The sequence below is a fragment of the Neopsephotus bourkii genome, unplaced genomic scaffold, assembly GCF_033783945.1.
Source record: "Neopsephotus bourkii isolate Nb327-2 ecotype Australia unplaced genomic scaffold, CSIRO-AGI_Nbou_v1 NB_1780, whole genome shotgun sequence".
NCBI lineage: Eukaryota > Metazoa > Chordata > Aves > Psittaciformes > Psittacidae > Neopsephotus > Neopsephotus bourkii.
Window position 1 is genome coordinate 912,756 of NW_026902254.1, and position 16,855 is coordinate 929,610.

Here is a 16,855-nt window from a genome sequence, read left to right on the forward strand (position 1 = left end):
CCAAGCCTGGACCTGAACTGTGTATTTATACAAAATATGTTTTCCCACAGGTAAATATCTTGTTATTTTTTTCTGTATCCCAGTTTTTAGCCCTGGGGTCCCAGAATATAGTACAGGTCTTACTTGTTTTTCTTGCAGTAGCTGTTCCTGGAAAAGCTTCCAGCGCCTCTGGCAGTAGGTCTCCCATTTTTCCAGCTGAGGGATCAAATTCTCCTGCCACTCCTCTTTCAGAAGCTCACATTCTCTTACAGAGAGGCCAGTCACAAGAGGCAGGGTCTGAAGAAACAGCTCCGTCACCAACTCCACTAAAGCATGGGAAGCTTTAGAGTACAGCTCCTAACAGAGGGACAAAAAAGGGCAGAGCGAGGTGACAAAGTGAACCCCCTGTCCCTTTGGGGCTGTTTTACTGCATGTCTCGAAGATGGCAGTAGGGGAACCATGTCCTAGTGAAGACAGGGGGGCAGTGACTGACCCTTAGAGCTAAAATCCGAAGTTTGAGTTAAAAAGACCAGGTTTTGTAGATGGAACAACTTAAATGTTTTGGTTCAAGGCACACAATGTCATTTAAAATGCAACAGGGACATGAGCACAGGAGACCTTGAATCTTAACTGTTCCTCACATGCAGCTGCACTGCAAGGAATATTTTATTGGCTATGGCAACGTGTTATAAAGACACTTATTTTGAAAGTTGCTGTGGAAACAAACCAGTGTAGCACAACATGTTTTCAAAGGTGCAGACATGAATGAAGGTAAGAAAGAAGGAAGAGTAAAAAGGGACAGTATGGCTTTTAGTTAGGCAAAACTGACATTAATGCTAATGGTACTCCAATATACGACACTCCTTCAATGCTTGAAGGACAGAATTATTCAAATTTCTTCTGATGTAGAAGAGGTTCAAGCCTAGAAAAAAACAAATATCCTCTGGTGGTTTTATTAAAACTAGTCTCATATGAGCAGTTTTCATTTGCTGAGGCTGTTTTGCTCACAAGAACAGTGTGGGTGATTTAGTCAGACATCATCCAAGCTAAGAAGTCTGTTCAGAACACATAATTTCACTGTCAAATACACAGTGATGATACGAGTTGTGTTTGCAAACTTGCTACAATTTGATAATAATCCCCGAGGAGAAGGAGTGAGGGCAGGCAGCTTTCCCCAGTGGAAGAAAGAAAACCAAAACACATTGGAAAGGTCACATGGACACTGCAGTACATCAACAATAGGCAGAGCTATTTTTGTATGAGCGCCACATGATCTTATCAGTCCAAAAAGCTTTATTGCCTACTTGGTTTTCTTTTCATTGCAAATCAGTGTTAGCCCTCCTGAAAATGCTTGCATTTCTTTTTTTTTTTTTCTTTCCTTAAAATACAGCATTCCTGTTGCAAGAACAAGTCAAGGCTTCTAGCTGTTGCCTTCTTTTCAATACAGGTTTAATTCCAATCTCACTAGTGATCAAAATCTAGAACCTCTCAGAGAGATATTTATCTGGATGTCAAAAATATCTGTCTGCAGCTCATAGACATGAAAAGTTGTAGTGGAGTTGTTTTCTGGGGAGACACACTGGTATAATATGCTATTGTGTAACAGCCCATTCCAACTGCTAGATATTGTATCATAAAAACAGAAAATAAGACCAAGCCCCTCTCTCTGCCCCTCCCCCCCCCCCCGAAAAATAAAGAAACCCCAAGTAACAAAAGAAAAGAGGAGGTTTAATTGTGCAGTCAAGAATTCAGAAATAAAGAATGATCAGACCTTAGGTTGTATGTGAAAACTAGTTTTATGCCTCCATAATGATAAATGATACTGTTTCCACAGGACCTTTATTTGGTGTTTAGATTTATCTATACCTGTTGAATGGACAGATTTAAAAAAAAATCTTTATTTTGTATTTCTCATTTATTGTAAAATATCCAAACTGTGCACGGAATACGAAATGATTATTTTCCTCCTAGGATCCCTCTAGGATGCTAATCACCATATTAATCAGCCGTTTCACAAACAATAAATAGCTTAGCTTAATTGCTTCCTGCAGCAACCTCTTCTTGTGGATAAAATCAAGGCACACTACTATCAAAAGTGTTCACTACACCTTCAAGATCAGGTGTCTTGATTTTCTCCGCTCTCTTCCCTGTTTAAAGCACACAGGATTTTCAGAATCCAGCTCCCACTGCCTTTGTTTAACCTCAAAGTGTTCTGAATTCTTGTAAATTACGCTACAGGTTTCTGAAACTGGGTACTAAGTATGAGAAACAGACAAAGACCCAACAATTGGATACCTCATTTCTGGGAACACTTCTATTTCTAGCAATTGCTGGCAATCTGGACATGACAGTACCATTAGGGTGATGTTTTCTACACAGTTGCATCCTATGCTGAAGGATGGATCTCCCTTACTCCTTTATTATTACAGATACCAGTTACTGTTGCAACAAGAGACAGGATTTCTACTATCTTTATATATTAAACATTATATATATATATTTATATATATACAATTTGTGTAGTTGTGGGTCTGGCTTAGCTTACCAGTACTCACGCAAACCCACTAATGCACCAAGTGTTTGAATTCTCACTTTTGCTGCTCTTTATTTAAAAATTCACATCTCCAAATTCTGGTATTTAAAACAAGATCAGGATCCTCGCTACAAGAAAGACATTGAGGTACTGGAGCAGGTCCAGAAAAGAGCAAAGAAGCTGGTGAAGAGTCTGGAGCTACAGTCTGATGAGGAACAGTTGAGGGAACTGGGGTTGTTTAGTAGAAAGGAGAAGGCTTGGGGGAGATCTTACTGCTTTCTACAACTACCTGAAAGGAGGATAGAGCTGGTCTCTTCTCCCAAGTAACAAGTGATAGAACAAGAGGTAAGGGTCTCACACTGCATCGGGGGAGGTTTAGATTGGATATTCGGAAAAATTTCTTCACTGAGAGGATGATCAGGCATTGGAACAGGCTGCCCATGGCAGTGGTGGAGTCACCATTCCTGGAAGTGTTCAAAAACTGTGTAGATGAGGCCCTCAGTGATAGCTTTAGTGCTGGTCTTGGTGGTCCTGAGGTAATGGTTGGACTTGATGATGTTAAAGGTCTTTTCAAACTTAGTTGAGTTTACAATTCTATGATCAAGGATCCTATGTTTCTAATCTCTGTATCCTATACAACACTTAAAGAACAATCACTTTATCTCTGTAAACCATCTCTGAGCTTTACTAGCCTTTCAGAACAAGGTAATTCTCCTGCATTTACTGGCTGTTCAGGGATATAAAAATTTCTCTGGGGTCTGAAATAGTTCAGAAGCAGCCTAGAGGAGTCTGTGGCATTTCTATTGCAATCTTAAAAGATCTCAGGCAGGGTGTTAAGGAACTCTACGCTTACACAGAGTTCCACTTATGGCAGCTAAATCACTTTGCAACATATTTTGCTGCAGAACTGATAGCATTTCCCTGGCATGCTGACAGCTCTGTATTATTTACCAGTAAGCCTTTTGCACAGAACATAAAAAAGGTATTTTCTTACTTGCCTTTATGCCATTTTGTCTAAAGACCAAGCGAATAGCTCTGCTTGCAGTCCCTCCAGCTTCAAATTATACTGTATGCCCACCTTTGGGACTATCAGAGTGGAAAAATTTACCCAGGAAAAATGTAACTAGGTCTTGTTCTCACAAAATTACTCACCTACATTGCCTCATTAATGTGATGGCCAAGTTATCTCTAGATCAAAGCTGCTTAACTATTTGTTAGCAAAATACTTCATGTCCTTCTGCTGAAACCGATGTATGAAAGGACAAAAAAGTGGGATTAAGATTTCAAGAGCAGTTTTTCACATCAGCAGTCCCATTCAAAATGAAAATGGGTGAATACATGGAGAGGAAGCAGGACTAAGAAATGTGCTCTCTACATCTTATGAATGTTGCAAACTGGCAGGGAAAGAAACAGGAAGCCTGGTCAGGTGTTTTAAGTTCTGGGGATGGTGATTTTAAGCACTTTCCCTTTCTGTTCTGTTAGAAAGTCTCTGTGCAGGACAAATCCTGCACTTACTGGTCTCATCTATGGTCCAGCATCACAAAATAAACCACTGTCAGTGATGATTATCAAAACACTAACTTCTCAGTGTTCAAGGAACTACTGGCTGCTGGCTTCTTAAATGTGAACACATCATATGGACATTAGACCTCAGGTAGTTCTTGCACCTCAGACCCTAACATGACACCATACTCGACCCAGAGGATCACAGGTCCGGTATGATGGCCACACTGTTTAACCCAGCACTTAAAAAAAAACAGAGTGGAATAGGCTTTTACAATTTGGTAGGGGAAGTGGTAAACCTACATTTAGGAAAGATTGCAGATGTGATTGAATTCTACCAAAGCAACTCAAGCTAACAACATAGCTCAAAACTTCTTCTAGTCTCAGGAACATACTTGATCTGAAACAGCAATAACGTCTGTCTGTGAACAGGGACGGTGCACTACGCATTATAAAGCTTATTTTCCACAGGCGAAGAAGAAAACCATTAAGAAACCCTGCTGCTTCCAGGATGTTATTTTTGGACTAGAACCCTTACAAAATATTTCTTACAAGCTTCCTGATATGCCATCTCTTGGTTTTAGAACTTAACGAAATTTATTCAAATTGATTCCATTAATAGAATAGCTGATTGCAGTGTTGCATGAACCTGCTTGTAGTACCTGGCAGTCAATCTCAAAGCTTTTCAAAAAATCTCCAGAGGAATTCATCAAGCATAAAGAAATACGACGGGGTATACGCAGAAATAAAATGGGCTTAGATTAAAATGCTGAGTGCATCTGAATTTCAAACAAGGCAATAGATACATAATTTTGTCAAAAACCAGGGGAAATACACAGCTTATCTGATTTCACTACAAAACCAAAGAACAAGATTAATGCTCTCCCTCAAACCCAAATGATTAAAATGTTCTTACACACAGATGAGATTACAGTGAATAGTAAAATTGTGATAGCTATTTGTTAACTTGTCATACATTAGTATTTCATTAAAATATTTAAGATTTCTGCTTAAAGCTACAGAACACTCTTGCCTGTACCTCCAGAAGCTCAGCAGGATAGGACACTTGTTTAGGAAGTACGAGATTCATCTCGCAACCCATATTGTATCTTATTATGAACAGAGATTCAATACTCTGATCATACATCCCATAAATACTCCAAATATTCTTGGATGCCACTGGTCACTGGAAGGGACTTCACATTATAAGCTCACATGAAATAGGACAAAGTTGATTGCATGTACTTCTTCCTCTCTTCCATGTGAAGAATTCTGGAATGCTAACTGGAAATGAAAACAGGAGCCTACTTTTAAGTATCCTAGCATCAATAACTTACAATGACATTGAAGTCATCCATAGGACAAACTAATCACAGAATCATAGAATAGTTAAAAGTTGAAAACGACCTTAAGATCATCTAGTCCCACGCCCTTGCCATGGGCAGGGACACCTCCCACTAAACCATGCCACTCAAGACTCCAGCCTGTCCTTGAACACTGCCAGGGACGGAGCATTCACAACTTTCTTGGGCAACCCATTCCAGTGCCTCGCCACCCTCACAGCTGAAGAACTTATTCCTTATATCTAACTTAAACTTCCCCTATTTAAGTTTTAACCCATTACCCCTTGTCCTATCAATATACAATCCCTAATGAAGAGTCCCTTCCCAGCATCCTTATAGGTCCCCAATACTGGAAAAAAAAAAAAAAGAAAGTTGTATTTCCATGCATTTAAAATAGAGGTTCATTGGAATTTCAGCCCTGATTTATTCAGAATGCAGTTTCAAACTTCTCTTTCTGTACTTCTTTCTTGGAAACCTGCCTTTGTAGAAAATGTTATGTCCTTAACTAGGTCTAACTATTAAATTTTGAATCCATACAGAGGTAAATACATTTTCTTATGCAGTAAGGAAAAAAGCAAACTTCAGAATGAAGACCATCCATTTCAGGAATCTTGTATCAGCTTTGACTGAAATACCAGATCAAACTTAACTGGTGGCCAAAACTAGGACCAGACTGAGTTTGTATGGAAGGAGTTCACAAACTTGATCTATTATTCAGGTCTCTTGATACAGATTTCCACCTGAGACAAGCTGTGGGGGATTTACCTGGAAAAGAAGCTAGCACTCAGTACCCAAAAATACAGTCCACTCTACTTAAAAGTATCCCTAACCAAATGAGATTACATAAGGAAAGTAATGAAAGAGTAAGTCTCTGGAAATCTGTACTTTTGACAGATGTTAATTTTCCCCTTTTCTTAACAAAGGAAAAAAATCAAATACTTTGCTTCAGCCTCACATCTATGTTTACCTATTCATAAAATGTTTATTGCCTTGCGTGTTGACAATAATCATTATTTAATAGCTTTTAGTCTAAATTCCTGTGCATTTCTGTGTTGTCAGGTCAAATAAAATAACATTCTGGGTGACTGCTATCAGCAAAGGGAAATTATAAATGACAGTAAATTGTGTGGTTTTTTATGGTTTTGATGTTAAAGCTGAGGGGAAATAATTATCTTACCACGGACAATGTAGTTCCCAACTGTTAACTGATTTACTTTGTGCAATCTGCATGTCTGTTTTCTTAATAATGAACTGTTGATCACTAACCTCATTTCCCTTCTCCTTTCCCTGCTAAGTAGGAAATTTGCAAAAATAAAAAAAAAGGAAAATGAAATATTAAATGTTGATGAACATCTCATTTGCTAAACTTGAGACAGACCTGGAGAGCTAGATATTAATATTTTCAAGAGATCATAAGAAACAAGAAACAAAACAGGCTACATTATGGGGGTGCTCTTGCTGCCACCTAAAATAATAACTACAGTAAAAACTTCACAATTGAAAAACTACCCAAGCTAGCACAGAATTGTTATTGCAGCACAATATCCCTTGTGTACAGGATCAATCTGCAGACTGTGTTTATGAAAATATTAGGCTGAGCCATTCAATTACCTCTGACAAAAGTCCTCCTTTACACTGTGATAGTCAAAATCACTTCTCCCCTTTCCTGAACTTGCCCTTCAAAAATTAGTCATGAAGCCTGTGTCTGGACTCAGACTATTCACCTACAGCGGACTATTTTACTCCACTAATGTGTCTGAAAAGTCCTATGCTATCACCCAAACATAACTCATTCATCCACTTCAGGTATCAACAGATTCCATTCCAAATAATTTAATTGATTTATTCATGTGTACACAAAACAAACCTACTCAATTATTCTGTGCAAACACAGCTTCCAGATCATTACATTTTTACGTATTTATTCACCAATTTGGACAATTTTTTTTTATGTACTGTAGCTTGCAGGGCTAGAGGGTTATATAAATCTATGTTGATGAACTCACAAACTATGTAAGCAAGGAAAAAATAAAAAATAACAAAGGCCTAAAAATTTCAGAAGGTCTCAGAAGAACCTTACCATGTGAGAACAAGGGCACTTACAGGTAAGTGACATCTTTTTTTCTGTCCCCAGGATATTGATTCCCTATTTGGTTGCATGGTGACCTTCTTACATTTTAATATCACCTCTTGCATTAAAGTTATTTTTCTACTTATTCGTGAAACTAAGTCTGTCAGGCTTGCTTCCCTGCTTGCTTATGCTAGGACAAGCCAAGATAACCATTGAAGTAAGTCATCACTCTAGTGCACAACTGACAGAGGAATGGAGAGTCTAAACTTGTTATCACATATAAGCCTTTATCACATATAAGACCATGACAGGTCCTTTTAACCTGAAAAATAAAAAAAGGAAAGGTTTAGGGGCTTTCAACTACAGCAGATAAGGACCATGAGCGTAGGGCAATGGCTGAGCACTTCAGCTTCTGTGCTTGGTTCAGTGAGTTTGTCAAAAGTGCAATCCAAAAATGCAAGTAATTCTAGCTTGTCGTCTACAGTGAGTTTTGCTACAGTACTTAAGGGGGGGGGGGGGGAGGATGGTTTAGAAAGTTGATATAGGATAGAGGCACCTGTATGCTCTAAGACAGTTGCTTTGAAAGCTGCTAGTAACTGCTTTTAGCTGAAGGTATGCCTGAGGATAGGACCTAACTCTAGGTAAGTCGGTATTGTGCATCTCTCCAACACCAGTGCTGTTACAGTACATGAACTTACTGGATATTACTCCAAATGGTCATTTGTTTGAACCAACATGGCTGTTCTTTACTAGGATATTGGTGCTTATAAATTGCAATATTGATGATGCCCAAACAACTTAAGAGAGAGCTTGGGTGTGGAAAAAAATAAAACAAAAAATCCCACCATGGTTTGGGTTCTATTGCCATTAACATAAAAAGCATGGTGTGATTCATTCCAGTTCCAGGGGTTTCCAACCAAAGTCAAGATGGCAATGGGTACACAAGCAGGAAGTTGTCTGGAATCCTAAATCTTGTGAGTACTGAACAGTTCAGCCCAGAATATGTAGTATTTCTTTAATCCTGGGCCAGTAGAGAGTATGAGCTGCTTGGGAGAGAAGGCATATAGGATGCTATTGCTAAATTTTCATTACAGAAACATTGTGATAACACTTCCTCCTCTTGGGTTTAGGTAATTAGCTCCTAGTAAGACATCTCAGTTTTATTTTCCTTAAATGCAACAGCTATTTACTTCTGTGTGGGGGAAATCTTAACTACTTTGTGCAGTTTTCAAAGGCTAATTTTCATTTGCAACAAAATAAAAACTGGGCTGAATATTTAATTACTTCTAATTCTTTCCACTCTGTATTTATGAATATATTAATGCATTTTTTTAAATGACTTGCAATCTGTTTGTAAATGCCTTGTGGACCACAAGCTGTGGAATATTAATCTAAGTATCTGTGGAGCATGCCATGGTGAGTTCAGAGAGTTTCACTCATTTTTTTCCATAATATTGCTAAGCTTCTGTTTCTACTAGAATGGTATAAAAGAAAACAACTCTCCACTTGTGAACTTCTTTTCCTGCCTTCTAACTTACACTTACTAACACATTCTTTCAGTGATAGAAATATGGAGATTAAATAAACAATAGAATGTTTAACCAAACATTTAATCGAACCTTGTCTTTGCTCACAGTACAGAAACAGCAGAGTCCAAACCTTCCAACAAAGTGCAAGGCAAATGACTATCAGCTAAGCTTTAGGAGTATACACCTTCTGGAATGACAGCAGGGAGATTTGTAGTGTTTGCAGATGTTCCCAAACTAGCTGGCTAGTTTGTTAGCATCTAACATTCGTAGATGTTCTACAAATTAGCTGGTCCAAACCTGACTGGGACATAGATCTTGTAGCACAGTGTTGACTATTGCCACATAACGGTTGCTGGTACCCAGCTGGTGAGTCTAATGTTTGCTTGCCTCAGTCAACCTGAGCTGCAGTAACACCACTGCACCATGGAGTACTTCAAATCACTGCTGCTTTCACATGAGTATCTTGCCTTTCCCACTGGTAGCAATAAGGTTATCTCCCAAGCAGAAACACAGAGAAACTAAGTGAAGAGGCAAAGCCCTGCTGCCCAGGGAAAGGCTTCTGCTTGTCCAAGATGCACTTCTCTGAAAGTGTGGTAGAGCAGGGAGAGAAGCAAAGGCATTGTAGTTGTGAGATGCAACCCCCTACCTTAATGGCAAATCTATTTTTGCTTTTATGCCCCAGGTAATGGACAACATATGTATAACTACTGCACTTACCTCAGCTGTAGAAGTCAGAACAACTCCATTTACCAACAGTAGGGCTATGCTTATTTGCATTTCCTCTTCTTTCTAACTTATGCTGCTTACAAGGTATATTCAGAGGCAGTCTGCTCTCCTAAAACAGTCTGTAGTAACTGTATTTAGGGTTAAGTGGAGAAAGTGCAGTTGCTCTTTACGTTAAATGTCACAATAAAAATGTTTTGTAAAAGAAAAAAAAGGTGTAAATTAGGATTTGCGGGCCCCTATTCAACAGATGCCAGCTGGATCACAGTACTTGCAGTTTTTCATGTCTGGCAGTGTTTGTTTGGATCTAGGAATAAGAGAGCAGCTGTAATATGGCATATAATGGCTTAGAGCTGGGTGAATTGGCAGGGTTCAAGTTTATGCAGCTCTCCTGGCAACTTGGCAATTCTATAAACACTTAATTCACCCAAACCAATTTTTCTTTAATGGAAAAGAAAACTTAGCTAACAGTGCTGAAACAAATAAGATTTTCAGTCTGATCTTAATGTCACTAAAGCAAAGTACACAATAAAGGAAAGCAATATTATTTCACAAATGGGGTGGAACTGCACAGGGTAAAAAAGAATTGCTTGGTCTCCAGAAACTTCCTGTAAATTGAGGAAGGAGGTGGATAAATTAGTAACTCTGGAGAATGGATTGCACATAGCAGTATCAGAAGACATGATGATTCTACTTAAATTATACAGCTTTGTACAATTAATCTACTCTAATTCACTGGCACAGCCATCCAAGCAAACTTTCCCTTTTTCCAGTCCTTTTTCCAAAGGAGTAGCACTTATCAAATATCCTGTTGCTATTACATAAAACCATGTCAAAACTACTTGTTCTAAATACAGTTGCTTTGATTTTTTATCAATTGTATTTGAAAAAGTGCATTTGGACTAGTGAGAATTAAGACTGTGTGGGTATCTTATTCTAATATAATAGGAACTACAAGTTTCCATAATACTCTGATCTGGTCATAATTAATCATGACAAGGATCCTGGTGAGCTGAAAGTGATTTGTTCCAGCCTAATTAAAGGTCACTGCTAGCTGATTTTGGGCTTCATGAGATAGACCACGTTATCTCACATTTTCAGTGCAGACAGAAAATAACACAGTGCAAAGGTATGAAGCATTCACATATTTTCTAAATCAGGAATATAAAGAAACATAAAAATATTACTTACACCAAAGATCTGAACTTACTTCAGTGAACTAGCTAGTGTCAAAACAAATTCTCTGAGAGGAAGAGAAATGAGAGAACTATTTTTGGAGACAAAGTGAAGTTAACTAAGAATAGTTATTATCCTACCATGATGCAGAGGAGATAATTATGCTACATAAATGAAATGTATCTCCTGGTAATGTAATGCCAGACATATATGCTCTCAGCATTATTGCAGCCTTGTCAGCCACCACGAGGTTAGAAAATGTAGTGTTTTGGGAAGATCATGGAAAAGGCAAGCTAATGTGGACATCTGTGCTGTCTTGAGGTTTGCCAGAGCCACCATGGTATCTCCTGCAATTTCTCAGTCCTTCCCAAGGCTTGACATTGCATAGTGGGGTTAGAGGATCTTCAGAATTTATATTAGTAAATGACATATATCACTAGAGATGGCACCTTGTAGAGATCTGCAATAGCCTCCGTGCTCTCGCAGTCATCCTCCTCTTCCAGTTCCCACTGTGCTTGCCGATGCTTCTCTAGCAATTCATGATAAGCCTAAAAGAAACACAACAGCTGTATTTAAATAGCTGAAAAAATTTTGATAGCTTCTTGTGATCCTCTGTTTCCTTTCTCTGATCCCTTTGCCATGTACTATCACAACAGTTAAGTGTTCAGCTGGAATTGTAAGTTAGAGGGACATTGCCTTACCACCTTAATTTGAACATACCCTGTCTTAGATATGAAACTCAATAGCCTATGCAATTTGGGTTAAATAATATGTACCCAATATTGTCACTGGCACTTTCTGGCTTCTGTGCTTCATTTGATCATTCGTGTATTTTTTGAAAGTAAAAAAAAAAAAAAAAAAAAAAAAAAAAAACAAAGCAAAAAAAAGTGCTCCTTTTCCAGTGGAAAGAGAAGGAGACAGAATGATACAGGGACTCTATCTAACCTTAACTATCTAGGTCATTCTGCCATACAAAAATTCAGAGCTGCAGCAGCTAAATCATTACCATCCAACTTGTGTTCAAAAGAAACTGATGTGAAGAAAGTTCATTACAAACCCCACCTTCATAACTGGCAAGCACTTTATATTGAGCAGAAAGGTCAGTTACTGCTGAGACTGCTACCATGGTGGTGCAAGCCTTTTGATGAGGTGCAGGGGGAAAGGCAAAGAAGAAAAGTGCATTTGATGGGTACAACTCTGGGCTCATGGTGAGGATTCAGAACCAATTCCTTCACTGGGCTGGCTGTGAAACCATGAAACAGGTTTAAAATAGCTCCTCAGTTCTGAGGTGATTGTTTATACAAAATAATTACTGGACTATTTAAGTCAAACCATGGGAGTTAAATGGGAAATAAATACCATTTTTTTTTATTCTTCAAAGAGTCTCCAGACTCAAGACCTCATCTGTTCTGGGGGAAAAAAAGCTCTCTCCACTGTGGTAGCAGAAAGGCTTAAATTTCTGACTTTCATTATTTGCACACAGACATCTGAAAATACTAAGACTCAGTTGTATTCTGTACTGCAACATGAAGAGTAAGTTGCCCATTTCTACTTGCCTGTCATAAGCAGATCATTAGTCTACAGTTCAAGTGTATTTGTTAGCTTTCCTAAGATGTACAGAACACAGCATCTCTTGCACAAAGCTGTGTGGCTTTAACTTAGTAGGGGAGAGGTCTTAACACAAAATTTCTTAAGCTTTTTGAATGCTCCAAGAGTTTTGAATGATGTATATAAAGAAAGTACATTCACAAGTGCTCAATGGCTACAAAAATGTGTGACTATTATTTGTCTCAAGTTATGAAAAGCCAAAGAGGTAAAATGTCCTCTACTCTTTTAAAGTGTCTGAAACCTTTGGTTCTGAAGTGAGGTGTTGCTGCACAGGTGTTGCATACAAGAACAGTAACTCCATTATCCAATTCAAACAATATAATTTAAGAACTAGGCCCTGCAGTACAAAATTGCAGTGTTGAGATCAATAAATTTTGACAATTTATTAAAGCTGGAATATGAGTCTTCTCACAGATTAATTTATCTAAATTATTAGATCTCATCAAAAGTTTAATGGTGCTGGATGTAACCACTTTAACCTTAAATTATTTCTTTTTATGAAAATTGAGGATTGATTTTTTTTATTATTATTTCCTAATAACTTGGGTCTGTAGTTCTCAGCAGTTATAGTTTTGCAGCTCCCAGCATTTACAGCTAAGAACACTGATCTCCTGTATGTATTCTGAACTATAACAATGGAGCTTTATAGAAAATATGGCCAAGAAAACATTACACTGCCCATTATAGACCATATTAAGTTATCTATGGCAAACCTTCTCTAATATATCCTGCCAGCAATCATAATGAATTTTCCCTCAGCTTACGTGAAATTTGATAGTCTTTTGAGCTCAGTAACCTCACTCATAGAAAAGCAGTTACATCAGTGCAGCCTGCTTTTTTCTGTAAGGCAGGACAGATACATTCTTCCAGAGGTTTCCTATGTTGAACCAAACACATAGTATCTCAGTAAAAAATGTTTTCTACAAAACATGTAATCTAGCATTAATACCCTTCAGCATTTTGTTCCAATGCAACAAGACCAACACTGGAGAAAAAGTCTCCAAGCAAGCCTAGACAATAAGGGTCTGACACTATCCTCCCTGTGCTACTATACTTGACTCTCAGGAAGACTCAAAAATCACAACTTTATTGAACAGGGAAGAATCTGTAATATATTTGGCCTTAAAAAATAATGGAATAGTGAAAATAAGCTTTTATGTGCTCACCTTAAGAAAATCTTGAACATCTTCACTACGAAAAGTTTTATTGAGGAGACTGCCTTGTTCAGCTTCCTGTCTGTGTTTGAACTCTTCTTTCTTCTTTGCACAGCTCTCAAGTCGTTTCAAGATCAGGTCTTTGCTTTGCTGAATACATTCTGGAGCGTAAAACACTCATGATTAGATACACAACTCCACGGGGAGAAATTAGCATCTGCTACTGTCACACAACATAAGCTCACAGAAATCTGTTAGTGAGTGAAAGAGGCAAGTAATCACCATGGAGAACTTCAAATTTAAGTGTCTTACCCTGACAGTCTTTTTAGATATGAACTTTTGGGTTGTTATATGGCACTTAACTTACCAGGTTTTTGGATCACTACCATCCTGCTCTCTCCCTGTCACTGGTGCTGCTGCTCATGCAAAGGCAGTGTGCTAGCTCAAGAAACAGATTCCCACCTACAGCACCCCAAAAGAAGTGGCTCATTACCTAACTGCAGATATGCAGATGCTGCTGCAAGGACAAAGGCAGCAACATATGGCACGGAGGAAAGATCCAGAGCAGTGCTAGTTCATATTTGCTTGAACTAGTGTGCAGCCATACCAGCCTCCCAAAGTGACTCATCCAGGAACCTGCAGCAAAAGTTGTTAAGGTCCCTCTGATGTGCTTGTACCATTAAATATTTGGGACCAAGTTCCTCCCCTCTTCACCTCCCCTATAGGTCCAAGTGATTTATAAAAATTCCTGAGTCTATCTGGACCCTGTGCTGAAGAGTGGAATTGGTGCTTTCAATGTTCTGCAACCACATCCTGTCTCACTGCCTATCCACCTAAGAAGAACTTTGTTCATTTCCCTCCCCTTGTCCTTCCCTAGACCAGTATTTCACCCCAACTCAGGCAGCTAAAGGGGAATGCAAAAGAATTAGTCTTCTGTGGCTGCTGTTCTGCCACATCATGCTGTTGCAACTATAAGAAATTACTTTGTGGAGAAATAAAGGAGTGCAGTAGTACAGCACCAAGCAGTTTACTTATTCTCCACACTAATTTATTATGCTTATCCACAGGCTGATGATACACTGACAAAACACTTGAAAGTGCACTGAAAGTACAAGAAAGCCTGTAATAAAAATGTCATCTGAACAAACAGCAACTGTTATTTTTAAAGACTACTTGATTCTTTACTGCTTCCTTGTTTGTTTCCTAGGAGCAGAGTCTTGCTGGCTTTGTGTTCTGCTTACAAATTATAGGTACGCTTCAATTTATGTATTTAGGAGCTCATAAGCAAAGTCAACACAGACTCTCATATGAAAATGCTGCACTCCAGATTATTTTTGATTTTACTTTTTTAAGCACATTCCAATTCCTGGGCAACCAACCAGCTATAGCTGACCCTGTCTGAGTAAGGGGGGGGGGGGTGGACCAAATGACCTCATGAGGTTCTTTCCAACCTCAACCGTTCTGTGATTCTGTGAACTCCTGATTGAGACATGGCACAATTTATCAGCATGAAGCCTGAAAGAGCTTTGAGAGCTGAATGAGCAGCACTGCAACTAGAATATACTGCAACAAGACTACATTTATTCTGACTATCTAGTTCACTGAACTCTAACCCTAATGACATTTTGTTAGGACAATTTTCTCTAAATATGCCCACTAGTAACAGAAATGGTTCTGGAAAATGTTTGAGAGTAAAAAACTCCTCATTTTTGCTGAATGTGTACTATAATTTTCCATGAGTCTTGAAGCACTGAGCCTTTGGTACAGCACCTATCAGAAAAGTTGGGGGTATGTTTCTCAACATGCTGGGCATTAGGTAACACGCCAAGTGACACAGGGAGAAACTTGTCAGTCAGTCAGCTTAGACTGTTATGATTGTGTATTTAACAGACAGGTGACATGAAGGCATGCAACAGGAAGAGGAAAAGACTTCATTTTTAAAGTATTTTTAGTCTCATATAGTAAAAGTCAGGTTTATCTGAAGATTATTTGCCTTAAAATTATGTTTTCACAAGAGTGATAGCACAACTATGTTTTGTGTATCTTCTGGCTCCACATGCTAGCAGGAGATCATAAGACATACACAGCTATTACTGTCCTTCATGTTAGCCAGTATCATCAACAATGTAAAGTATCTGGGCAGTAAATGGAGAAATCTCACAGATATTTGTAACAGATGTCACTGCTCTTCAATCTTCAAATTAATGAAATAAGACATAGATCAGGCGAACTGTAATTTTACAGTAATGCCTGGAACAAGACCTAAAAGGCTTAAAGCCGAGGTTTCCATTCTAAGCATCCACCCATCACAATAACAGTGTTTGCCAATTCATTAACACATTTTTAAAACAGAGGAGAATAGAGCTGAAGCTATAATACACTAATGAGAATTTATACCCATATTTGTTAAGTCATGTCTCTGCTCTATGTACTCACCATTACTGAAATGTGCCAACTGTTCCCAAAAGGCCTTGTGCAGATCTGTTAAAAGTTCTTCCTTTTGTCGGACTGAGAGATTATTCTTTACAGTTAAATGGTCCAGAATATTTGATACAATATTTAATCTACACTTGCACTCTTCTGGTATATAGCACTTCAGTGAATCGATCATTTCCACCATAAGCTCCCTGTTGAATAACCTTTCCTGAATGTCCTAAAACAAACATTAAAAAGCCCTGTTTAGAAACCAAGAATAAACCTTCAGTTGTGCTTGTCATTTCACTGAAATTTTCATTCACAAACTATACAGAAAACTAAGGAGGCTTCTCAAGACCGTGTGAATAACAATCTCCTGTACTTAACTGAAAATCGCGACTGGTGTAGGATAGCAGTGGGTTTCTTGCACGCTCAGTTGCTATTTTCATACCTGGACAGCTTAGTTTACTTAGCTGCTCCAATGCAAAACTAACAAGCTAATAATTACTGTACCTTTTTATTGGTAAACCAAATAAAACTAGCTATCCCCTTATTCTCCAAATTACTAATAAATGCAGTGGGCCAGACTGATTGTAATGTTAATCTACAAATTAACTCTTCCAGTAAGTCCTGTGCAAAATGAATAAAGGATGTTAAGATTTAAAACAACATAAAACACAGTGCTGATGCATTTGTAAACACATCTTCCCCTCTTAAGACTGTATCACTAAGAGATGCTAAGGCTTTTCAATTCCAGTTAAAGTCACTGGACACAGAATCACACAGAGATTTATCGGTGAAAGTGGAATAAATACTTTGAA

General features: G+C 38.3%; 1 protein-coding gene across 4 annotated transcripts in view; it reads right to left on the reverse strand.

The window, feature by feature from the left end:
• Positions 1 to 16,855, reverse strand: part of EVC (EvC ciliary complex subunit 1) — a 55,188-nt gene that overhangs the window by 22,229 nt on the left and 16,104 nt on the right. For all 4 annotated transcript variants that reach the window (XM_061379774.1, XM_061379775.1, XM_061379773.1 and 1 more), the window contains 4 exons: positions 16,056 to 16,272; positions 13,632 to 13,780; positions 11,307 to 11,405; positions 124 to 336 (listed from right to left, as the gene is read on the reverse strand). In XM_061379774.1, the coding sequence (XP_061235758.1) occupies positions 124 to 336; positions 11,307 to 11,405; positions 13,632 to 13,780; positions 16,056 to 16,272 (678 nt within the window). The remainder of the gene's footprint in view (positions 1 to 123; positions 337 to 11,306; positions 11,406 to 13,631; positions 13,781 to 16,055; positions 16,273 to 16,855) is intronic.